The 22,876-nt window shown below is 38.1% G+C and overlaps 1 protein-coding gene across 12 annotated transcripts in view; it reads left to right on the top strand.

The window, feature by feature from the left end:
* The window catches only part of SHC3 (SHC adaptor protein 3), a 59,574-nt gene that overhangs the window by 18,098 nt on the left and 18,600 nt on the right, over positions 1-22,876 (top strand). For 7 of the 12 annotated variants that reach the window (XM_063180645.1, XM_063180646.1, XM_063180644.1 and 4 more), the window contains 5 exons: positions 127-197; positions 12,236-12,299; positions 14,960-15,079; positions 18,213-18,266; positions 22,465-22,516. In XM_063180645.1, coding sequence (XP_063036715.1) covers positions 127-197; positions 12,236-12,299; positions 14,960-15,079; positions 18,213-18,266; positions 22,465-22,516 — 361 coding nt within the window. Of the gene's footprint in view, positions 1-126; positions 7,346-12,235; positions 12,300-14,959; positions 15,080-18,212; positions 18,267-22,464; positions 22,517-22,876 lie in introns of those variants that run through there. The other 5 variants (XR_010031243.1, XR_010031242.1, XM_063180643.1 and 2 more) reach the window with 4 other exon arrangements.

Below are 22,876 nucleotides of genomic sequence, written 5' to 3'. Positions count from 1 at the left end.
TAGGCATAGGATAAATCAAATGGAAAAATAAAAATTGCACATTGCCTTTTAATGGTGAGTTGCACTTTTTCCCAGAACTCAAGCATAATTATAATACATTTTCCAACTGTTTCTTTTTCCTTACAGTACTTGGGCTGTATAGAAGTCTTACGGTCAATGAGATCTCTTGACTTCAATACTAGAATGCAGGTTGCAAGGTAAGATTTCGTACAACTATGTTTTGTAAAGTAACTTCTGAATTGTGTCCCCAGAGTGAAAAGGTCAGAAAGATAGCAAAACTTATGGATACCATAAGTCCATTTTAAAATTTTGCTTTTACATGTAAATCCCTTATAAGGTATTAATACAGTTTCAGCAGGACTTAAAAGCTATTTTCTCTGTGGATTTTTGATATGCCAGGAGCTACTTTAGAAAATTTTTGCCTGTTCATTATTCCAAGTAAGGCAGTTATCTGGGTACCAATTTAATGGCATTTACGCCAGTGAGAATTAGAATATGCTTAAAAACTATGATCTCAAGATTAATCTAGGGAGCTGGTTTGGAGCCCATGTTTATGGGTTTTATAGTAATTTCTTATGAAAAGTTTTCAGATTATAAACTATCTGCACACAGAATATAAAGAAAAATATATCACCACAATAATACCAGAGACAAAAAAAAAAAAAAAAGAATTATTTCTTTTTCAGACTGCATGTAAGAAACAATAAGCTTGTATTAGGTTCTTATGACAGTTCCTCTAAATGTGTCATGGTATTTTTGTAAGAGCAGTATATAAGTACAAGACTATAGAAGTAAAAATGCCCATAATTTTTTTTTCCTATGAAGAATATTTTCTGAGAACTACAAGAATGGTGTTTTGCAGGCATTTTCATTTGAAAAGCTGAGTCATTGATTTCAGAGGAATGTAGCATTGATGACTTCTAGTAACTGGAGACCACTTTTTCAAATTCTGGAATTGAAATTATAAAAGAAATCCTTTTCAAAGAAACACATATAAAGTGATATGGCTGGATACAGTGCTTGTATTTCCACCCTTTGAGGCATCTTACAGGTGACAATAAATAAATCTGTTATATATCATACCATAAACAGCAAATATTTCTTTTATTAAATGAGAAAAATAACTTGTTTTTAGGCTTGGATGCTAATCATATGGTCTATATGCATTGACTTTGAGTTACACCTGCATACAGCAGCTTTGAATTGGGTCATGTAAGTCCTCACAAAAAGTTAACCATTAATTTGTCAAGATACTGCACTGATGAGAGGCATAGAAGCCAAAGGACAGGTAAATGACAGAATCCTGTTTTTCAAACAATGAAATTTTACTGCTGTACTTTTAAAAATGTATAATGTATGTTTCTGATGTATTTCAGCAGTGACCTTTGAAAATTATTTCATATCTAAGCAGACTTGTAGTTCTAATGCAGGTGGTACATTTATGTTTACCACTTGGAAATTGAGTGATACTGGCTTGTGAAACAGTTGTGATAATTATTTGGCTTGTTTTCTATATCTGTTATCTATATCTTAATTTTTCTGTAGTTTCCTTCACTGTATGCCTTAATTGTCATAGTGTTGTACTTTTCTTACTTTCTAGCTTAAAGGCACTACTCTGACATGAATACATAAGCATATTTGGTGATCTGAAGCAATACGGTCTGTGTAAACAAAATATCTTTGCCTTGTAGTTCCTCCAATAAAAAAGTTTATTGGCTTCGTCTGTGAAACAAACTTGGAATTTTATTTTTTCTGTTGAAGTTATAGCATATATCACTACATGAAATAATTTTGTTATTTCACCTTCCTCTAATTATATCTAGAATATTTTTTTTTTCAAGCAGGAAGCCATATCTTTCTGGCTCACTTTTTATTTTACATTTATGGTTTTCTATTTATCATTAAACAATGAAGTCCCATCATTTTTGTAATGTAGTTCCTGATCTAAAATTTTTAGGCTTTCGAGTTGGGACCTAGGATTTTAATCTGCATTTCTTTAATTCATCTGGCTCTAGAAATCTCCTCATCATGTCCTGTGTTTTCAGTGCTCACATGCTTTGCTATGTAGCATTTCACATAAAAACCTCTTTTTTATGAAGAAAATATTAAGGAATTGCCAGAATTAACACATGCTAGTTAATTTTCTGGTGTGTTTTAAGAAACATAACATAGGCTTCAAGGTATGTACTGAATTAATAAGCCTGATGTTCTGATATTACAGGCACCAGTTCCCTCTTAAGAAGGCACCTGGTACCAAATCGTCTGCGCAGCCCTTTGATTGCAAATAAAATAAAAGCACCTGAAAGTTACATTTATGTCTACTACATCATACATATACTTTTAGGTATGTCCATTGCAGATTTCTCTGCAGCTTGCCATCAGTCAAAAAAGCCTGTCCTGGTAGCCTGATGGCTCCTGATGTGGTGTGGCCAAGGCTTAGGTCTGTAGTGTTAGCTGTGACTGCATCAGCCAAGGAGCCAGGGTCCATAGCTGAAGTAAAAGCTTCTCTGTGTAAACCCCTCTGTGCTATTTCCTCTCTCCAGAGAAACAGATGTCACAGCAGCTGTGGTCCCTTTCTGACCCACAACTTTATAAATTGATCCTACTGCATGTATCACACCTGTTGGATCTGTTATTTTTTCGAGACCTTTCAAAACCAGTTATAGAAGAAAGTGATCTGTCTTGGACTGATATGACTTCTGGCATTATGCAGTATTAAAAAAAGTAGAAAAAATTAATCAAGTTACTTGATTCATTGTGAAAGCCTGGATGCATTTCTTCCTAATAAGTAGGCATCATGTTTGACACATAGAAAGCACTTCTCCCTTTCTAGCACTGCATCACATGCCTGTCCCTGCCTCCTTTGTTAACCTTAGTTTTTCTCCATGTTGCAGAGCTTAAACACAGGAAGTCAGTTATTAGGAATCCTAAATTTGCCTGTTTTCTGCCTTCAAGTTATTGCATTTGTCACTTTATGTCTCTGTCAGCTTTGAGAATGAGTAAAACCCCAAAAGTTAAATAAGCAGCATCAGTTCTTAGAAGAAAAATATTGTGGGGCCCAGTAATGGGAGGGTAAGACATGTAGTCTCCTGCTCTGCTTGAAAACTCCTGGTGTTATTTGAGACAAACTGTTAGTCCCAGTCACAGACAACCCTGTGATTAAATGAATTAGTGCTTGAAAATGGCACTTAAATTGTTGAGTGAGCACTTAGAAATTACTTAAAAATTGGACTGAGATTTCCACTTATCTGGTGAATTAGAGGTAAGAAATTCATGTGAAAAGGTTGTGTAGATAATTGGAATGGCTTTGAAATCACAGCTGTTATAATGCATTAGGAAAGTATATACATCAGTGTGCATGCATGGACGTATCTGACAAATGAAGAACTTTGGCTTCAATTTCACGAACTGCATCAAAGCCCCAGAGTAAATACTTTGGTCAGCAGCCTTTCCTTCCTTATTACAGTCCTGTAAAATATTGACTTGTGCCATCTAATGCTGTCTTACCTATCCTATCCTGTAACTAGTATTAGTTTTGCCTTTTCATTTTTTGTACAATATAATGTTAAAACTTGCAGCAATACATTTATCTTCATGTGAGAGCATTGAGCAAACACATCACTTGGCATACTATTCATCAGATCTTAATAACTTTGGTGGCACCTTACTGCCCTAATTTTGAGTTGAAGGAAAAATGAGCAGTTATGTAAAATTTCTAACAACTTTTTGCCTTTATCATTACATATATTCTCAAGTCTCAAGATTCATTCTTTACAGGGGAAATAGAAGAACAAGAGTAGTATTAATCAGTTGTATTGTATTTATTATTTCCTTTAATGAATGTAATGTCATGTGAATCTTTGAGCAAATATGAGGGTGCGCCAGACAACGGTCAGTCATTACACATAATGATAAATGAAAGCCAGCTGAATTCACGTGTTGCATCTTTGATTACCCAGTGATAATTCTTGTAACACATGTGAAGTCAAGATGACTTTCTTGGGCAGCAAGACAAAAGCATTTAATTTTCAACGTAGTGGCGGAACAGCAGACAAGACTACTGAGCTAACCACGGGTGGCAAGTGGTTAAAGTTCATCTGAAACCTACCATCATCGTCATAGAAAGGGGCCACTCTTAAGCTTCTGTGGCCAGGCTCTTTATGCCTTCAGGCTTTTTGTAAAAAAAAATCTTACCAATCAGGTAAAATTCTTTTGCAATATGTGCAGTGTTTGCAGTTCATGTAATATGTTTGTTTGTTTATTGTTAAAGCTATTAAAGTAGAATAATGTGTCCTCACTTTTGTGTTGTGTGCATGAGTGACTTGTGCACTGGTTTGAATTAGATGTTGCATGCACTGTTTGTTGTACATTTGAGTCTGAACTACAAGGATGCATGTTCACTGGCATTTAATTAAACAAAATCCATTTATGGCATGCAGCATCATGAAGTCACACCTCCCCATGCTGAGTAAAATATTACATTGCATGTTGTTTTAATAGCAGTAGGTCAGAGGACGGAAATACCTCGCATCAGCAGTGGACCCAAATCCAAACTCTGATCTCAGTAACTACATTAACTCTGTTGGGATGAACAGCTTGAAAAATATTCCTCTCCAAATTTGAGGCTTGAACTTTATTCGTAAAATTATTAAACCAAATCCATTTATGCCAATATCCCTGGAGAAGAGATGGTAGAAATCCAAATGTTAGAGTTGTGTTTGAGTCCAATGCTAAACAATATGAAACAGTTTAGTTGATGTAGTGTTTCACCTGGATCTGTGTTGTTTGCAGAAATTGTCAGCAAGCATCACTGAAAGAAAGGGTAGAAGACATTGAAAAGCAAGAATGTGTCTCCTGTGATTCTTGAAGGCTGATAGGTAATCTGTTATCTGCAGTGAATTCTGCATTCAGTGTCTTCCTTAACATGCTGTCATGCTTAAAGGTGAGTGTGTTTTATCTCTGCCTTCTTCCACAAGAGCTCTGTCTGTGGGGTGGTGTTAGGAGACGGCAGGACACACAGACCATTTGCAGTTACAGGAAGAGGTGGGCAGAGCTACTTGGGAGTCAAAGCTGTGGGAAGCATGAGGTGCTGGCTGCTGCTTGGTTCACCAGGAAGCAGGAGTCTCAAAAGTGGATGGAGACATCCTTATAATTCATACAGCATACCTCTGAGTGGGACAATGACAGCTATAGTGCCTGATAGATCGAGAATAATTTACAATTGCTAGTTAAGTTGTTATTAGCACAGACATGTGGTAGAATATGTTTTTGTATGCCTAAGACTGGAATCTTTCCTTTTCAATGTGGTAGTATTTGGAAATTATTACCTAATATTTGGAATAATTTTACTAATACATGGGAATGCAAAGCCAGAATGAGAGCAATTAACTGAGCTCTCCCAGTCCATGTGCCTTTTTAAGAAAACAAAGAGGCTCTTGGAGAATGGGGAAGGTAGAAAGTTGGAATCCAAATACTCAGGGAAGCAGTTACAGATATCACTGTATCCTGAATTTTCAGAAAGATGGTGATTCCACATGGGTCTGCAGAAGCATGACCTGAAGCAGAGTGGTCTTAACACATTTTAAATGCAAATTACAGTACAAAGTTGACAACTGACAGAAATCTGGAAACCAAAACACTCTCAAGTTCTGCTAACAGCACCTGGCCGCTTGATTACACAAATAATTGGTGGCATGAGGAATTTGTCTGTTGTTCACATGATATGTCCAGTCACACCAGACAGTTCATCAACACTGAACAGTCCTTTTTGGCAAACACAGCCCAGATATTTATAAAGTGTCATCTGTCTTACACAGAGCTTTTGTAAGATACCTCTCCAAAGTCCTGCTTTGGACATGAAGTCAGGCATTAGAGAAAAATATTGTTAGACTAAATTTTTTCACTCTACTTCTGTGAAGTTTCCTGTGTCTGCCTTTGAAATACCTGCTAATATCTACTCTTTGAGAGAAAATACTTTAGTAAGTGAACTGAGGCTCAGCCCAGTTTGGAGATTACTATGATCCTGATTAAGCAACAGAAAACAATTTTAATTTCTCTCTCTATTTTTCTGACCAGGACTATGATAAGTAGCTAGAGACCAGGCTGAGTGGAAAAAAGCCTGAAGGCCATAAAAGATGCTAAGGGACTGAGTACCTTTACGTACCTTAAAGTACCTTTTTTTTACATGCTTTTGGTGTCATTGACTATATTCTTGACAGTTAGAGGGCTGTCTATAAGGAAGGTTTTGTAGCTGTACATTCAAAACCAAGGTTTCATGTACCCTTACTTTATGTTGATCAAAGCTCTGTAGGCATGCAGAGTTAAGAGATATAGTTAAGGTGTGCCAGTAGGATAACCAAGTTTCACTCTACATTTCTTAAATAAGACCATTGTTCAGAACTGTTGTGTTAGAAGAAATCATCAAGATCAGGTAGATTTCTATGTTCCTGATGAATGAGACTGGGTTTTCTGAAACTTACTTGCATGTTATGGAAGAAGGTATAAATTTTAAAGAAGTTGTGTCAAATATTCCTTAAAAAGTTAGGTCATCTGTAAATACTGAGAACAGAGCACTGAGCGTACCAATAGATAAAGAGTTTATTTGCCAGTGAAATCAAAAGAGTCCTTCAAACTGCATTGGTTTCTCTTAGGAGATTAATGGAAGTCTTACACTGAAGATGCAGGAGTATAATAGTAACTATCATTAGATAGATTGATACTACGTATCTAATGACATGTGGTATTCAAAGCCAACCACCTGAGTGTATAAATTTATTCAGTAAAGCAACAATTAAGTTGGCCAGCTTCCTTTCATTTTCTGCTTTTAGATTTTCTACATGTGAGAAAACTCCATGTGAAGAAACAGAATGGGTAGCTGACAAAAAGAAAAAGAAGAGTCGTCTCCATGCTCTACAAGTGGCACCAGCTTGCACAATACATCTGCTTGATGTTACCTTATTCCACAAAAGTTTTCTTCCAGGTTTTCCATGAAGACAGGCTTCACTTTGGTCAGGATGGTAACAAATGGCATCGTTTGGTCTCTGCTCCAGTTTCTGTGGGGATTTCCCCTCAGGGGTGCTGCTGCATGGTACTCTGGATGCGTGGCAGTAGGGGCATCTTCGCCACAGTTAGCCTCCCCTTTCTTTCCATACTGTTGATTCATTCTCCTTAGCTACTTCTTCAGCCTTGCATCCTCCAGACATGGTCAATCTGCTGTCAAACACTGGTTTAGTCTTTGGAGGTTGTCAATGTCCCCTATGCTACTTCAGACGGCGCATGCTCATTTTGCCTGTTTTGCAAACGAACAAAAAGTATTTCAATTATTAAACAGACTTCTAAAAATGTATTTTTGGTCTCTGTTTCTTTTTTTATTATTATTATTTTTCAGAAGCAAGTTATTTTAAAATTTACTACAGACTTTGTTTCTCCTCAGCAAATACTGGTACAGTATTTGGTAATGATTAAAATTGACAGGAACTTAGTACTGTTAAGAAATAACTGTGAACCTTCTGAACAGTTCTTCCATTTAAAAAGTCAGTCTTTTGCTGTCTGATTTTCAACCTGTGAAGTTCTAAACTTTTGAGGTGGGGAGAAGTAAACTTGGGAATTACAGGACACTAGAATATCTTTAAAATAGAGTATTAGTAGGTTTTAAATATTTTGAAACAAAACATTTCATACTAAAATTTAGTCACATTTTCTCATCTCATTATTTGAGATGGTTTTACTTTTTTCAAATATGCTGAGAAAATCTGTGTTTTTTCTATGTGTATGTAATTTCCTTGAAATTTGAGTTCCAGAATTCTGGGGTTTAATCAATTAAATAACATTAATTAAGAACAGGAACGGCACAAACAAAAAATGAAGAGTATTTTCATGTGATGATGTTTCATAGAGGAACACATTTAAACTTCCTGAGTGGACCACTTTGTATAACAGAATAAAATATCACTAAAGCTATGAACGACACCAGGTCATTAGCCTTATTAATGGAACTAAATGGCAATGTAAAATGTCCTCTTTCTCAGATGTCAAGCCACTTTAAAGCAGTATAGGTCAATCTCAGAAAATTAATATCAGTGATTTTTTAATGAATGCACTTGAATGCTGAAATTATATTCAAAATACGCAACATGTTTTGTGCCAAGAAAATGACTCCACCATATGACCATCTGCAAAGCAGAAAATACTCTTGGGCAGATTTGGAACTCAGCATGTGGTCCTTACTGCAGACAGCACAATAACTAATTTTACAAGAGATCAGCATAACTCTACACTGATTTTTATCTGAGCCTAGCTAATGAAGCAGGATGTGGCTTAGAAAGGTGTGATATCTGTCTATGTCAAATAATTTTCCTATTAGAAAGGAAACAAATGTAATCACATCCAGCTTTCCCAAACTGTGCAATATCTAGCCAGATTTATATGCAGATTTATACAGGACTTTTGGTTTTGCCTTCCTTAGGCAAGGGTTTCCATGCACAAGTCAGGTGATGGCATGCTCAGCCTGGTGGCAATACCTGTTCCTGGGCTTGATTTGTCTATCAGGTGTTTGTGCTGCCGAGGCATTTCCAAATTTGATTTGCTAAAAAAAATGGTTACATCTACCCCGTCCTTCCTAGCAGTGCAAGCTGAAAAGAAGTCTTCAGGCCATCCTTTCAACACCACTAGGCAATCTGGCTACCTGGTTGGAGAACTGTCACAGAATCATAGAATGGTTTGGGTTGGAGGGGACTGTAAAGACCATTCAGTTCCAATCCCCTTGCGTAGGCAGGGATACCTGTCACTGGATCGGGTTGCTCGCAGCCCCATGCAACCTGGTCCTAAACACTTCCAGGGCTGGGGCACCCACAGGTTCTCTGGAAAACCTGCTCCAGTGCATCACATCCTTCACAGTGGAGAATTTCCTCCTAATATCTTGTCTCAACCTACCTTTTCAGTTTGAAGCCATTCCCATCGTCTTGTCACTAAATGCTCTTGTAGAAAGTCTCTCTTCACCTTTCTTGTAGGCTCCCTTCAGCTGCTGGAAGACAGCTGTTAGTTCACCCTAAAGCCTTCACTTCTCAAGGCTGAGGAATCCCAATTCTCTCAGCCTCTTATCATAGAAAAGGTGCTGGATTCCTGTAAGTGTCTTGGTGGCCCTTGGATAAAATGCATATTTAGTGCAGTGACAGATGTTTAGTCGTCCTTATTCTTCTTATTTTCTTCAAATACTGCTTTTAGACTCCTTTACTCCCACACAGGAAAAGTACTGTGCCTTCTGTTGCAGGCATGCAAAGAGTTGCTGCCAGGACACTCTGACCTTGATTACACAGAATTGCTCTATGAATATGTTTTCTGAAGTTCCCAGCATTTTCACTAAAAGCATTGTTAACTTGAAGCCTGCAATTGCTTGAATAGATTTAGTATTCACAGAGGTTCAAAACCCAAAGACTCCCAGTCTTCCCATAGCCTTTGGGAACACTGAGTTCTGTAAAACCAAGATATTTTACCAAAAGGAAGACAGATAGCAGGAAACTGAATTGTGCTTTTTTTATGGAATGAGAGGACGTGTAGCCCGGTTGGGTTTTTTTTTTCTTTATGGGGGGGTTTTGGTTGGGTTGGGGTTTTTTTTGGTTGGTTGGTTGGTTTTCTTTGTTTATTAGAGGTTTTTTTAAAGTCTTCTCTGCTCTGCCAAGATAGGGCATGCAAGGAGTAGTCAAGGCTGCCTTGTGCAGCCTCGCCCTGGGTTTCAGCTTTTTCACCTAGTTATTTCCATTCCTATCTCAAGTGGCAGTCTTGATGAACAAGGTCCTTGAATCAGATGAATCTATTGAGTAACACAACTAATGTCTGGTTACCAGGAGCTGGCAGGAGAGGTACTGCTACAATACCCAACCCTGTCCTAGAAGAAAAACAAGGTTGCACACATTTTTTTGTTGGGTGCAGTGGCCTGAAAATCCCCTTGTCTTTCTCTAAGTTCTGTGCTGCCACTACAAAGAGAAGATGATGTGGGCAAATAGGAAGAGAAAGGAAATTATAGACTAATTTAATAACTAATCCCTCAAGCACATATCTCAGAAATCCAAGTCCTTTCTGTGAGAAGCAAAACCTACAAGGTATCTCAATGTACCAGCTGAACCACTGGAATAGACAAAGAGGTGACAAGTGTTTGTGATGTCTCTGTGAGAGCAGCTTGCAGTCAAAATGCCTGGGAAACTAAGACACACCTGGTGAAGCAAGAGGCACAGGTCTGAAAGGCTGAAGTGGGCTGGAGACTGCCACTGGCCTGAACTTCCCATTCTATTACCTCCAAAGGATTTGCTTCAGCAGAAGAGAGAGATGGGAAACCACAAGTTTTAGCTCAGTAGCCAGTGAGGATGACTCTGCAAAAGATGATGTCTGCTTGTTTTTCATGAGTAAAAAAAAAGCATTTTTAGTGAATTTTTCTTTTGAGAGGTGTATATTTACTTTTCCCTGGTTACATTTTCAGGAGTTATCCTTGTCTCAGTATTATGGTGATCACTGTCTGATGCTTGCTGTGCTTTGTTTCCAAGATGCATCAGACATGTTCTTTTAAACCAACTGCTTTTTACTTGCCCTGTAAGAAAATCTAGTCATTACTTTAACTAAAACACTTGTTTGGAGTAAAAAAATGTGATGAAGGTGGGAGCTAAATACAGGTGCTGAAACATGAAATGGTGTATTGTAGCTATAATGGTCTGAGTACATATGCAAGGCAAGGTTTGTAGTGGGAGGCAATTTTATTAGATAAACAGATGTAGGTGGAGGAAAAAAAGGCATAGAACAAGTTACTGAATAAACCACCTCTCCTCTAGACCTGAAGAAAAGATAGTGTGCTTGAAAGATTTTTTAACCATCTTTCACTATAAATCTCACACTTCAGAATGGCAGGACTGTAAACCTGCTTTAAGGTGTGTTCCATTCCCCCAACCACCCATCTCCCCAAACCAATAAAATGTGATTCTTCCAGGTGATTCCAACTTTGAACTGGGTCCAAGCTAAAAGCGCACAAGGCATGACTATAGATCAGTTACTGATTGCCCCCTGATATAATCTGTCGTGTTTGCTAAGCCATTACAAGTTGAATGCTGATGTATGTGTATGGCATTGTTCTCCTGACTCACTTGTTGATCCTGTGCAGAGTTGGTATAGACAGCACATGGCATAAAGTTAATATCAATTATGCCTTTATCTAGAGGATGTTTCAAAGGTTTTGATTATTTTGGCTGTTCTTTATCTTGTAGTTCATTGTTTCCCATTCTTTTGTTTTCTGGTTTGGTTGGTTGGTTTGCTTTTGAGTTTTGGGGGTTTTTGCTTAAAATATTTGTTATTTGCATGGTTTTGGCTCTAAATATAATCTGCTGTTAGTCTCAATACATATAAGAAATATTAAACAAGGTTGGGAATCACCTTTGCTCGCTTCTGTGAAACCATTCTGTTTTGCAGTGGGACGAGCCTATTAAAGTCTTGTACCTAGCGATCAGAGGGAAGGACTGTGTGTGTACAGGAGCAAATTCTAAACACTGACCAGATTAACCATTCAGATTGTAAATTGCTGAATACTGGAAGGAACTGTAAGATTTTTTTGGAGCGTATGGTTTCAAGAGCTTTTGTGATGTAGAGTAACTCTTCTATGAAAGGGTAAAGATTCAAATCCATGTTGGACATGCATTTCTTTCAGTCAGCCTGAGTGTGATGGGAAGAATGAAGCAATGTTAAAAAACTGAAATAAAATATTGTTTCAGTCAATTATATTCCCTGTAATATAAATGTAAGGCCACTAGTAAACTACTCAGACTGTATTAAAATAGTATAAATTAAAATGTACATCCCATGTACTGTATAGAATGTCCATATTACCAAGGGTACTGATACTGTCTAAATCCTGGTGGTTTTGCTCTGACTGGAAAAGTGCATAATATAGTAGTAAGAAAAATAATGCTTTCTAACTCTCACACTAAAAGACACTTTTTTTTTGAAGAAGGTGTTAACAAATGTACAAAAGTGAGACCGGAAGGATGGTATTATGAGCAATATTCTAATTTACAGTGAGAAAAGGTCTTTTTAGTAGTGTGAGGAAACATTCTCTTTTTTAGAGGAAAGCTAACTGACCTGCTAACTATCTTCACTTGTGCACAGAAATACAGTTGAAACTGTTCTCTCCAGTGCATTTCAAGCATAATGAAGAAACCCACACATTCTTTTGCCATAAAGCTTTTTTCTGTCTCTTCAGGGAAGCAATCAGTCGTGTTTGTGAAGCCATGCCTGGTGCCAAAAGAGCCTTCAAGAAACGAAAGGTATTTTTTTTTCTTGTAGTGCAGTTGACTGTATTTTCTCTGTACAGCACAGTGGAGACCAGGCACAGCAGGCAGGTGACTTTAAGGCAGCTTTGAGAATTGCAGTTGATTAATCATTTAGAGTATTGGCTGTTTTTACTCACTGTATGTTGTCACTTGCCCTTTTGGTCAGGATCTGCTTTTGTACGCATCTGGAAATATAAGTACATCTAGGATGAAGATTGTGCCTTTATGTTTCTTCCATAGAAACCTCCTCCTTTTACTTTCTTTCTTATGTAGATTGCAGGTGGAAGAGTTAAAACCAACAAATGGGATGCCTTTCAATAAAATGCATGAGTAAATTATGGAAATAGGTGCTGGAAGATACAGCAGAAGTCCAAAACATACATAGTTTTGAAAGTGACTAGATTTGTTCTTGAAAGATAGATATACTGATGACATTTAGAGTTTGGTTATCACTGATTTCTGTAAATGGAAAGAGCATATGAGGTGATCCTTTGTTCCCTCTGCTTTTTCCATAAACACCTGTGGCTGATGCTCAGTGCCAGTGCTGATGGTGAGTCCAGCGTGTACCTGACATCATTACTACCTTGCTCTTATTTTTATTTGTGTGCTGGGAGTTAGAATCTTCATACAGGAAGAGAAGGAAGCTTTGGCTCAGCTCCTGCACTGATGGCTCTCAACAGTCTCTTCTGGAGACCTGTGAGCAAAGCCGGGATGTGGTGCTATCTCCAAGGGAAGAAGCATAGAAAGGAGTTAATTATAGCCCTTGTGTGTGTTCTTGGGCAGAGGAGGAGAATGTGCAGGTGAAGGAAAAGGTCTGCCTGCTTCCCCAGCTGCTCCACCATCTAGGCAGAATCTCAGCAGAAAGGAATATCATGAAATGCCACTTGTTTGCAATAGAGAATCATACCCTGGTAAAATCAGTCATATGTGACATGTGTCACAGTGTGATTGGAAATTGTGTCAGAAATTAGGCTATAGTTTCACCTCCACCAAATTTATCTCATTGGCATTTCATGGTTCTCTGGCATTTCATTTTAAATTTGAAAGTAAAGACAAAAGTATCTTTCTTCTTGGAAAGCATAATGACACAAAATGCAGGTGAAAAAATAAGTTAAACAGAGTTCCAAGCAACTAGTGAGACACCTTGCTGTATTACAGATGTAAAAGTAATGTTGCTTAGAAGTTGTTGAAAAGAGCAACAGAATTTCAGATAAATATCAAAGACATGTGTCTTTTGCGGGTCTGCACATTCATCATGTTTCTCCCACTAGTGGCATATCAATTTGGTTAAGGTGACATGTACTTCCTGAAGCCACATTTTCACACTTTACCTGCACCAACACAGGGTTGGTAATCCTTAGGCATGACTCAGGAATCATGAAGGATTAAGGAAAGAGGAGATACAGAGATACTCAAAAGAGTTTGTTCAAAAGAGAATTTAATGAAGTACTAGCTCTGTAACATGACAGGGTTGAAATAGTGCAGCACATGTTACATAGGAGCAGTATATACATAGTGTATTTTTAATCAGTTAAACAGAAGGGAAAGAAGATTAAATTAAATATATGTAAAGTTTCAGGACTGCAGAAGCTCAAATGTATCCAGACTGCTAGGAACAAAACCATCTAAACTTGCAGGCAGCTTAGGACAAGTGCAAAAATAGTGGCAGAAGAGCACTGTCTCCAGTCATTTTGTGTTTATATACTAATGACCAGCACAAATATTCACCAGTGCCAGTAAAGCAAGTTAAAGGGCTTGGTCTGTGACTGCTGGGCAGCCTTGTTTTTTACAGGCTGTGGTTACTTGAATGTGGCTGCTCTCATGCAGCTATGTGGTTCCCCATAGCTCTCAAAGGTGAGAAGTTTATGAATTTTGCTTTGACAGCATAATTTCTATTGCTGCAAAACCTCCTAAGAGCTGGTGAAATGCCTATAAAAGTTATCAATACTATTACATCCCCTGTGTTACATTCGTATACTTATTCTCTGATAATGTTTAGATGCATATTTTACCCCAGCATAAAGAGGTTTTATTTGTCTATATCTGGCTTTAACCTACTCTTAAGTCTACAAGCAAAGTCATAGAGTGGTTAGGGGTTAGAAGGGACCTTTAGAGGTAATCCAGTCCATAATTCTCTGTATCCCATTTTGTGAGCCTTCCATCAATATCACTGGAGTCCCACTTTCCATGTGGCAAGGGGGTAGAACGTCCAGTAGATGTAGAGCAAACAGTAAATTTCAAGAGTTGAAGCTATTTTTATAGAACAAGCACATTTTTGTTTTAAGATACTGACTGAAGGCATTCATCTTCATCTGCTTACTTGGTCCCTTGGTGATGATGACACTGGTGCTGTCTCACAAAACCCCTATTTTTCCTTTTTGGTGAAGAGTATATGAAGAACTGTTTGGCTACTATCATTATTATTATTACTTATTATTATTATTATTAGTAGTAGTAGTGGTAGTAGAAGTAGTAGTAGTATAAATGAGAAATAATTTCCAGAGGAAGACAGCTGTTGCAAATTAATGATCTTTGAAAAGTCATAAACTTTTTAGAAGCTTTTAAGATCACCACTAACCCTGCATACAATGAAGGTCATTCAAAAAAAAAAAAATCAGAGAACAAAAATCTGCTTTTTCCCCCCCTCCTCACAGCCACCAAGCAAAGTCCTTTCTAGCATCTTGGGAAAGAGCAATCTTCAGTTTGCAGGAATGAGCATAATGTTGAATATCTCCACCAGCAGCTTAAATCTAATGAATCCAGATACAAAGCAGGTGAGTATAACTTCTGTATTAACTTGTGAGGCTTTTGATGAACAGCCTGCTGCACAATTATTTGCTGTCTGCCAAGTCCTTGGTTGCTCAAAATTATTCCTCAATAATGTCATAAAATGAATGAACTCAAAATATAATCATAGTGGAAGTCAGTTTATTTCACTATTCAACACAGCTTTGATAAATTATTTTCTTCTTGCCATGTTTCAGGCAGATTGGTTTTGCTCTTAAAAGACCTGTGATGTGAAATACCTTTATATGGTTGTGGGAGTTCTTATTGAATAAAATTACAAACTTTCAGAGTCATAAAAGGGGTGTGCTTGGAGCAACAACTAAAATACTGAATGTGTGTCCCCAATTTTGTTGTTTTCTTCCCATTTAGAGTCTTAAAGGGCAAACTGTTCCTGAGGTGCTGCCAAAAATACAGCCTCAGGGATTTTGCAGTGCAGTGAAAGGCCAGTCTTTTAGAGAGACAAGGCAGCCTTTTTAAAGTAGCTCATTTCTTCTTCTTCACTGTGCTGAAGGTACAGACAGACTTTGGGGAATCACTGCAGTGGTTTGTGAATCATGTATGAGATGAGAAAAATCCTTGCTCAGGGTATATATAAAAAGGAAGCAGACAGACATGCGTAGCCACTGCTGTGCTATTTGCTGTGAGCCACATATTGCATTAGGGCATGCAACTTTCTGCCCAGATACAGAGAGTAAAGAAGTAAAATTCCTACTGATGCCTTCGGGGCCTCAGGGTTAGAAAGTAAAAAAGAATATATATACCATTTATTAAAAAGCTTGCTGTTCATTACTATGTTTTCATTCGTATATCTTCATTCTTATCCTTATTTAGAAAGCATCACAATCCTCTGCAGTGAGCACTGAGACTGGGGGAGCAGGGCCGTGACTGGCTGCAGTAGTCTGTAGCCTTACTATGGAATATGAACAGCAGTGCTATTCATAAGGACAATTACTCCCCATCGGAAGCATAAGAATGTGATGTTAATTAGCTCTACCAAGGAAGTGCCAAACCCTGAAAGTCAGCTTGTCATCAGCCAATGCTAGGGCAGAAATGTAGTTAAACTCATTTATTTCAAAGAGTCATCCCCTACATGTTTTGCCTTTTCTCTGAATTGACAAAACTGTTCATCTTCCTCTTATATCATTCTTTTTGAGGAATAGTAGACTCTTCTGGATGCTGCAGGCCTGGGAAATGTCTGGTTTCTCAGAGATCCCTGGTCTGGCTGTGGCCTCCTCTTTTTCTTGTTTCTGCTAAGGATTTGATTTGCAGCTAAGCATGGCCCAGCAGCTTTACCCTTTGAAGCCCCACACAGGAGGATGGCTGCAACTTCTGTAATAGTGTCTTTTTCCCGTCAGATCTGAGAGGAAAGAAAAGACAAGCCAGGGTTGTTGGCCCTTGTGGTAGAAGGAAAGCAACTGCATGTACCCCTGCACAACAGTTCACAAAATGAACGTATTGAACAGGGATGAGCGGAACATGATTTTGTTTTGCTTATTTCTTTAAAATGAAGGTTGGCGTAGATTAAAAGGTTTCTGAGCTGTATGCCAACATTAGTGAATTGCTTTATTTTAAGCAATGCAAGGCATTGATAGTTTGCTGTATCTCTTTTCAGTATTTTGATATTGGTAGAGATGAGATGGGGAATACCCCAACTTCAAACTAAATTAGCTGTGCAATTAAAAAAAACGCCTGACTTGAACTAATGGTTTCAAGCACTTTTCAGCTTCCTTAAAATTTGGAAAAAATTAGTTTAGCGACAGTCAAATAATTTTTCTTTTACATGCTAAAATAGAAGATTAGGTTATTTGCACACGTCAAGATAGTGATAATATGAAATTGTGTAATGGAACTTCATACTTTAGTTCTATTGTTGGGATAATCTACATTCTCTATGCATTCTATGTACTACATATTCAATTTTTACTTCTTTCAGAGAAGGAAATCCTCACTGCTGAGTAGCAGAGCACTAATTTACAAGTGTACTCTTAAAAACTAACCACATCTTTGGAGGATGTTGTGGGACAAGCAGTGCTATTGAAAATGAAGTGCTCTTTACATGAAAGAAACACTACAAATAGTAGTCACCTCTCTCTGACTTGGTGAAGCAGCAAGATTCAGAGAAAGTTCTGTCAGATTTTTTTCTTTCCAAGGAAGGCAGTTGATAGTTCATGTCTTTAAGAAGCAGGTTCAGGAAAACAGCACAGAGGATAGTTTTCTAGCCTATTTTATTTTTTCCAGAATGGTTTGTTGTATGTGGCTCCCTCTCCAAAGTGAAGAACCAAGATCTTAATTCTTATTGTCAGATGCTCTGAGGCACTTAACAGTGGCCTGTCCCATCCCAGATGAATCCCTTGGCATGGCTTGTGTGACTCAAATATCAAGTGAAAATTTCTTTCAAATGACCTTTTCTTTCTTGGTTGTTACATTATTTCATTATTAAAAGATTTTGTACGTTGATTCTCAGAATAGCAGAGATGTTCTGCTTTTATTAGAGGTTCAGGACAAATTGTCTTTTCCCAGAGAAATATCATATTAGTTCAAATTGTACATAAGCAATTTGAATTTCAAATGCCCTGGAGTGTGCCTGTGAATTTGTCCACAATACTATGCTGCATCTAGATTCAAAATTCTGTTTGCATATTGTAAACATGTTGATGTTTGAAACATAAAATGACAGATTAGGTATTGGATGCAATGTTAGGAATCTTAGCTGGTGTAGAGGCTGGCATGGTTTCATTGATTTCACCAGAGTGGCATCAGCAGAAAAATGGTTTGATGAATCGGACCTTTTGTTTCATTCATCATTATCTGTAATAAAGAAAGTGAGTTTTAGCAGATTAAAATTTCTCCAAAGACACTTTCTGACAGGTCTGTATGATTTACTAGAGTTCTGAGTACATTTAGCAATCTTGCAGTATCCTGATATGTTTTAAAGAACACCGGAACAGAAACATTTATCCTTAAGTTTGTTTATATTATCATGCTGCTCTTTGAAGTCCCTGTAGGTAATTTTGATCTTGATTTTGGATTTTCACCAGCATACAAGCAAAAAACTGAAATCAGAATAGCAGACTGTAAGAAACCCATCTGACTCACACTTATTCTTTCTGATCCATACAGATCATAGCAAATCACCATATGCAATCCATCTCCTTTGCGTCTGGAGGTGATCCGGTAAGCATTTCTGTAAAGCCTTCTCCCACACAGAAACTGCTTTACGAGGGCCGTGTGATAAAATTTAAAGCACATCTTGCTAAAAGAAAAATACAACCCCAACTCAGCTCCTGTTTCTTCTTTCATAAATTTTTCTTGATTGTTGCCATCAAGCTCTGTTTGAGGGGAATGGTGACAAGCGTTCATGGATCCTCCCCTTTGGATGACTGTAACAAAAACTATCAAGGGGCTGTAAGCATTCGTATAGTAACTGATAAGCAGGGCTTTGTTTTTCAGAGTAATGTAGAATAGTTATATGGGCATTGTATGGATTTTTATCCTGTTATTTATCTTGTACTTTTTACAGTAGTAGAATATGTTGCAGCTATATTTATAGTATTTATAGTATTTGTAGTAATGTGTGCTTCCCTTTCTTTTTTTTTTTTTTTTTTTCTTCTCAAATGCAAGTGTGAATTGAGAAGACTGTGCTAAATTCTGCCTGCAGGTATATTTGCTACAGTCATGCAGGTTGAAGGCAGACTTTCAGGAAAAGCACAGATTTTTCTCTTCTGTTTTGCAAAGCTTTTAGATACACCTACAAATTTTATTAATTTAGATCAAAGGGCAGATTCCTGCTTATTGTGCTTTTCCTTATTTTTATAACTCGTTCATCCAAAGGTATATTAATAAACGGGCTTCAAAAGTATTTGTCATTCAGGAAGCAATGGGGGAAATATAAATTAGTGACAGACCTCTTACCTAAAAGGTTTGAAAGCTTTTAAACTTAGATTAATTGAATGGGTACTTTTTTCTCCATCATGTGATTATCTGTCATATATCAGTCATGTACTACAAGTAAGGCAATTTCTAGCCTGCTTTGTGAGTTAATTCTCTCAGTTAACTCTGCTAAGGTGAAGGTACTTGGTGCTTTCTCTGTTCATTGTGTTTTTGTCAGAAAGCATAAAGACAAATTCTAGTCTTAGTGTAGTTTCACTGAGCTCAGTACAATTGCAGAAGGGAAAAGGACACAATATCACAATAATTTGGGGAACAAAAAATGGATCAACAGCAGCTTGGAAACACAACAGATTGCAATGGATGCTGTAAATGAACAATTCCTGAAGTGGGCAGAGGAGTGATTAGCACAGTTCCCTGCCTCCATAAGAAGATTCTTTGCTACCCATCTGCCATCCCAAATGCTAGGTCCTGGAAACACCATTTCACACTGCCCACTGATGAAATGATTTAACAGGAAAGAGGAGAGGAACAGCAGTAGAGTTCTGGATTTGGAGTAAACAAGCTCTTCCAAATGTTTTAAAGAGATAAAAATCTCACTGAGTCAGTGAGCTACCAGAGAAATAAAATTGCATGGTGCAAGGGAGCCTACAAGGTACAGTGAAATTATGAATTTGTGTTCCCAGCAAGACTACTGTATGAATTCATTCTGGTATTGGGATGAAGAAAATAGGTATGAGTATCTAATGTTTTTCTACAAGCTTATCTCTGGTCTAGTAAGGAACAACTTTAACTCAAAAGTTTGTGCAAAAAGCAGCTAGTTCCTTTGTCCTGGGTGAATGTCGAAGATGACAAAATGCAAGTCTGTGATTTAGCTGTCAGATTTATTTACTCCTCAGAGAGCTATCTAGACATAACTTTCATCAGCCCTTAATGATTTCTACTTGGTAGTGGACTGCACCCCCAAACTGCATCTCCCAACCATAGCTGGCCTCCAGACCATCAATGTATCTCCTTATATGGCTTTTAAACAGGTTGGAGAAAGGCCATGGTGACCTAGGAAACTAGATATGTGCCCATGTTTATTCAGGAAGTGATTCCCTTATTTTGAAGTTATTTTGGAGTTTGGTTTACTAGGAGGTGAGACTATCACTTCTCTACCCTGTCAACCTTTCTGCTCTGGATATCTGCCTCCCATTTGTCATAGCAGTTAGCTTTACCACCTTCCTCCCACTCCCTTACCATTAATTATATTATTCAAAATATAACCCCTGGATAAGTGTTCCACAGCCCTGGAGAATGGCTTGAATATATACTTCTGCATTATTTCCCTTTGCAATGAGTCAGTTTCTGGCTGTGTCAGAATATGGGAGCTTAAAAACCTCTGTACCAAATCCTTTTATGTGCCATTTCAGAACGATTTTATTTCACTTCCAAGGCTGTGCTCTCAATCCACTTTAGCTCTATTCAGCCCCTCCTATGATACTCTAAACAATTTTTATCCATAGTAAAGTCAGGTGGCTGTTTCCAGGCTGCCAGAGAAGACATCTGTTTTTTGGAGATATCTGCTGAAATTTTGGAGTGGAGGATGCCATAAAGTCTAATGAGGCAGGTCTCTCAGAGGTCCCTGAAGGCAGTAATTTTTCAGTTTCAGCAATACCTCCAAATTTTAACACTGCAATGTAATGTCTTCAGGCTGAAAATTATAGCTCATTCATACCTGTTTTCAGTTCTTGAATGTCAAGGATCACTTTCCTGCATCAGCCAAGTCCTGTATAGTTTTTTGGATGAGGGTCTTCTAACTTAGCCACACTGAAATGTGCCTACCTTAGGTCCTTAATGGTTTGTCATAGTCAGCTTGAATCTCAGAGCTTTAAATGAAATAAGGAGTAGGTGTTTTCAGACTGTCACACCCACGCTAGCTATGAGATAGATCTATGATTTACTCAGGCATAAATGTATCCATTAGCTATGCCTGGAGTAGTAAATTAATTGATCTGTGGCCCATTTTCTAGTCTTTCTGGCCCTGAAATAAATAACACAGTGCAATTTGCACCCACACATTCACTCTCTTCCCTCATAGTGGTCTCTTGGAATTGATGCCAAGCATGTGCTGGTCCCTCAGAGAGTTTCAGGGCATGCTGTGAGAAACTAGTACAGTGAAACATGGGCTCTGTATTATTTGCTACTATAGACATAGTCACCTTTGTTTTCCCCTTACTTGTTGATATGCATCCTTATTTCCACTGTGGTCACTGCCCAGACACTGTGCCACAGGATGTGTAAGAAATTACGAGACAAAATGGTAGAGCTGTGCTTTTTCAACAGACCAGCCTCCCTGCTGCTGTGTCTGAGTGCCTTCCAACGATGCATTAACTGACATGGTCACACATCTGTCACCAGAGCCCATGACTGTGCTGCATTCTTTCCCTTGCTCCCTCCTTAGGAAGGAAATTATGTGGATATTCAGTACAGTGATTTGTTTTGGGTGGCTGGTGGTGGTAGTGTGCTTGCACTAGAAAAAGCTGTGCTGAAGAAGTCTATCTTTTAACTGAAGATTGATATTTGTTATTGTTAGATCTTGTCATAATTGGCAATGATTTTGGATCAGTCACCTGCAAAGGCTTTGGGTATGCAGTCAGCTGTAATGTATCCTGTATATCCCTTGGGTTTAGCCTACCTGACTCGCCAGGCATTGTCAGGGAATACCAGATCTAACCAGAACTTCCTGATTGCATCAAGGCAACATGGCATTTTTCAGATATATCAGCAGGCCTAAGTGTTTCCCGGAAACCCAGGCCTTTCTGTTTAATCTGCATAAGAATAGACGTCTGCACCATTTGTGCACAGGAGCATAGGAGTGGCTGGAGAGGAAGAAAAAAATTCCCACAGGAAGATGTCTGTGTGCTCTTGCCAGAAAATCCACCAGGCAACAGGTGTGGCAGGGAGCAGCCCAAGGACTGGGGAGGGCGTGCAGGGATCCTGCCTGTCAGAGCCAAGCAGTGGCTGAGTACCTCTGTGCCATTTGGCACTGTAGTCAGTAAAGGAAACACCTGCTTGTCACACACGAATAAATGCCAGTGCTCAGTATTTCTGAGGAGTAGCACTGTTACTGCCACAGAACCAGATGATTATTCATGTTATGAACCAAAATCTCTGGGTAGTTTGAAGATAAGGACTTGTAATTCTATTCCCTCCTAAATGAGGCCTGGGCAAAATCCTACTGAGTTTGTTTGATTGATAGAAGAGGTTTTAAAATTCTGCTGGATTGGATCACATTCTGTAAAAAAGAAAGTGGTAAAAGGAAATGAGTACCAAAACCCATAAACTTTTATATTTGATTTAAGTAATATGCATCTGTAGAGCAAAATATTCATTTGTGGCTCTGCCCAAAGGACTGTACATACTCTGGACTGTGATCTTTTGCTGTAATCAGTGCAAATATGCTTTTGCATTCATTGTAGATGTCTTAATTTTTTGACAGGATACTTCAGACTATATTGCATATGTAGCTAAGGATCCTGTTAATCGTAGAGGTAAGTTATAAATATCTATTTGGTGTCTGTATTTCCTTTGAGAAACACTACTTATTCATGGTTTAAGTCAGATAACCCCCTGCTCCTCCCCCTGAAAAACATGTATGTGGAATGTAGCCCAATCAAAGGATGATGGCCTTTGACAGCCATGGAAAGATTGTGTAGCAATAAGAAGCAACAATTTGTTTCTCAAGCTTGGAATAAATAGGTCTTGCCTCTAGTTCACACCCAAATAACACTTTGACTCTCTTCATCTCCTAAATCAAACACTTGCCTTACTTGGCTGTGTAAGCTTCTAGGCAACAGCCAAGTCTTACCTACACCCAATCGCTGTGCAAGAGCTAAGCAGTCTTCTGATTA

Source organism: Melospiza melodia, chromosome Z, assembly GCF_035770615.1.
Source record: "Melospiza melodia melodia isolate bMelMel2 chromosome Z, bMelMel2.pri, whole genome shotgun sequence".
Classification (NCBI taxonomy): domain Eukaryota; kingdom Metazoa; phylum Chordata; class Aves; order Passeriformes; family Passerellidae; genus Melospiza; species Melospiza melodia.
The sequence above is the reverse complement of the archived record's forward strand: the minus strand, read 5'-3'. Positions and strand labels throughout refer to the sequence as shown.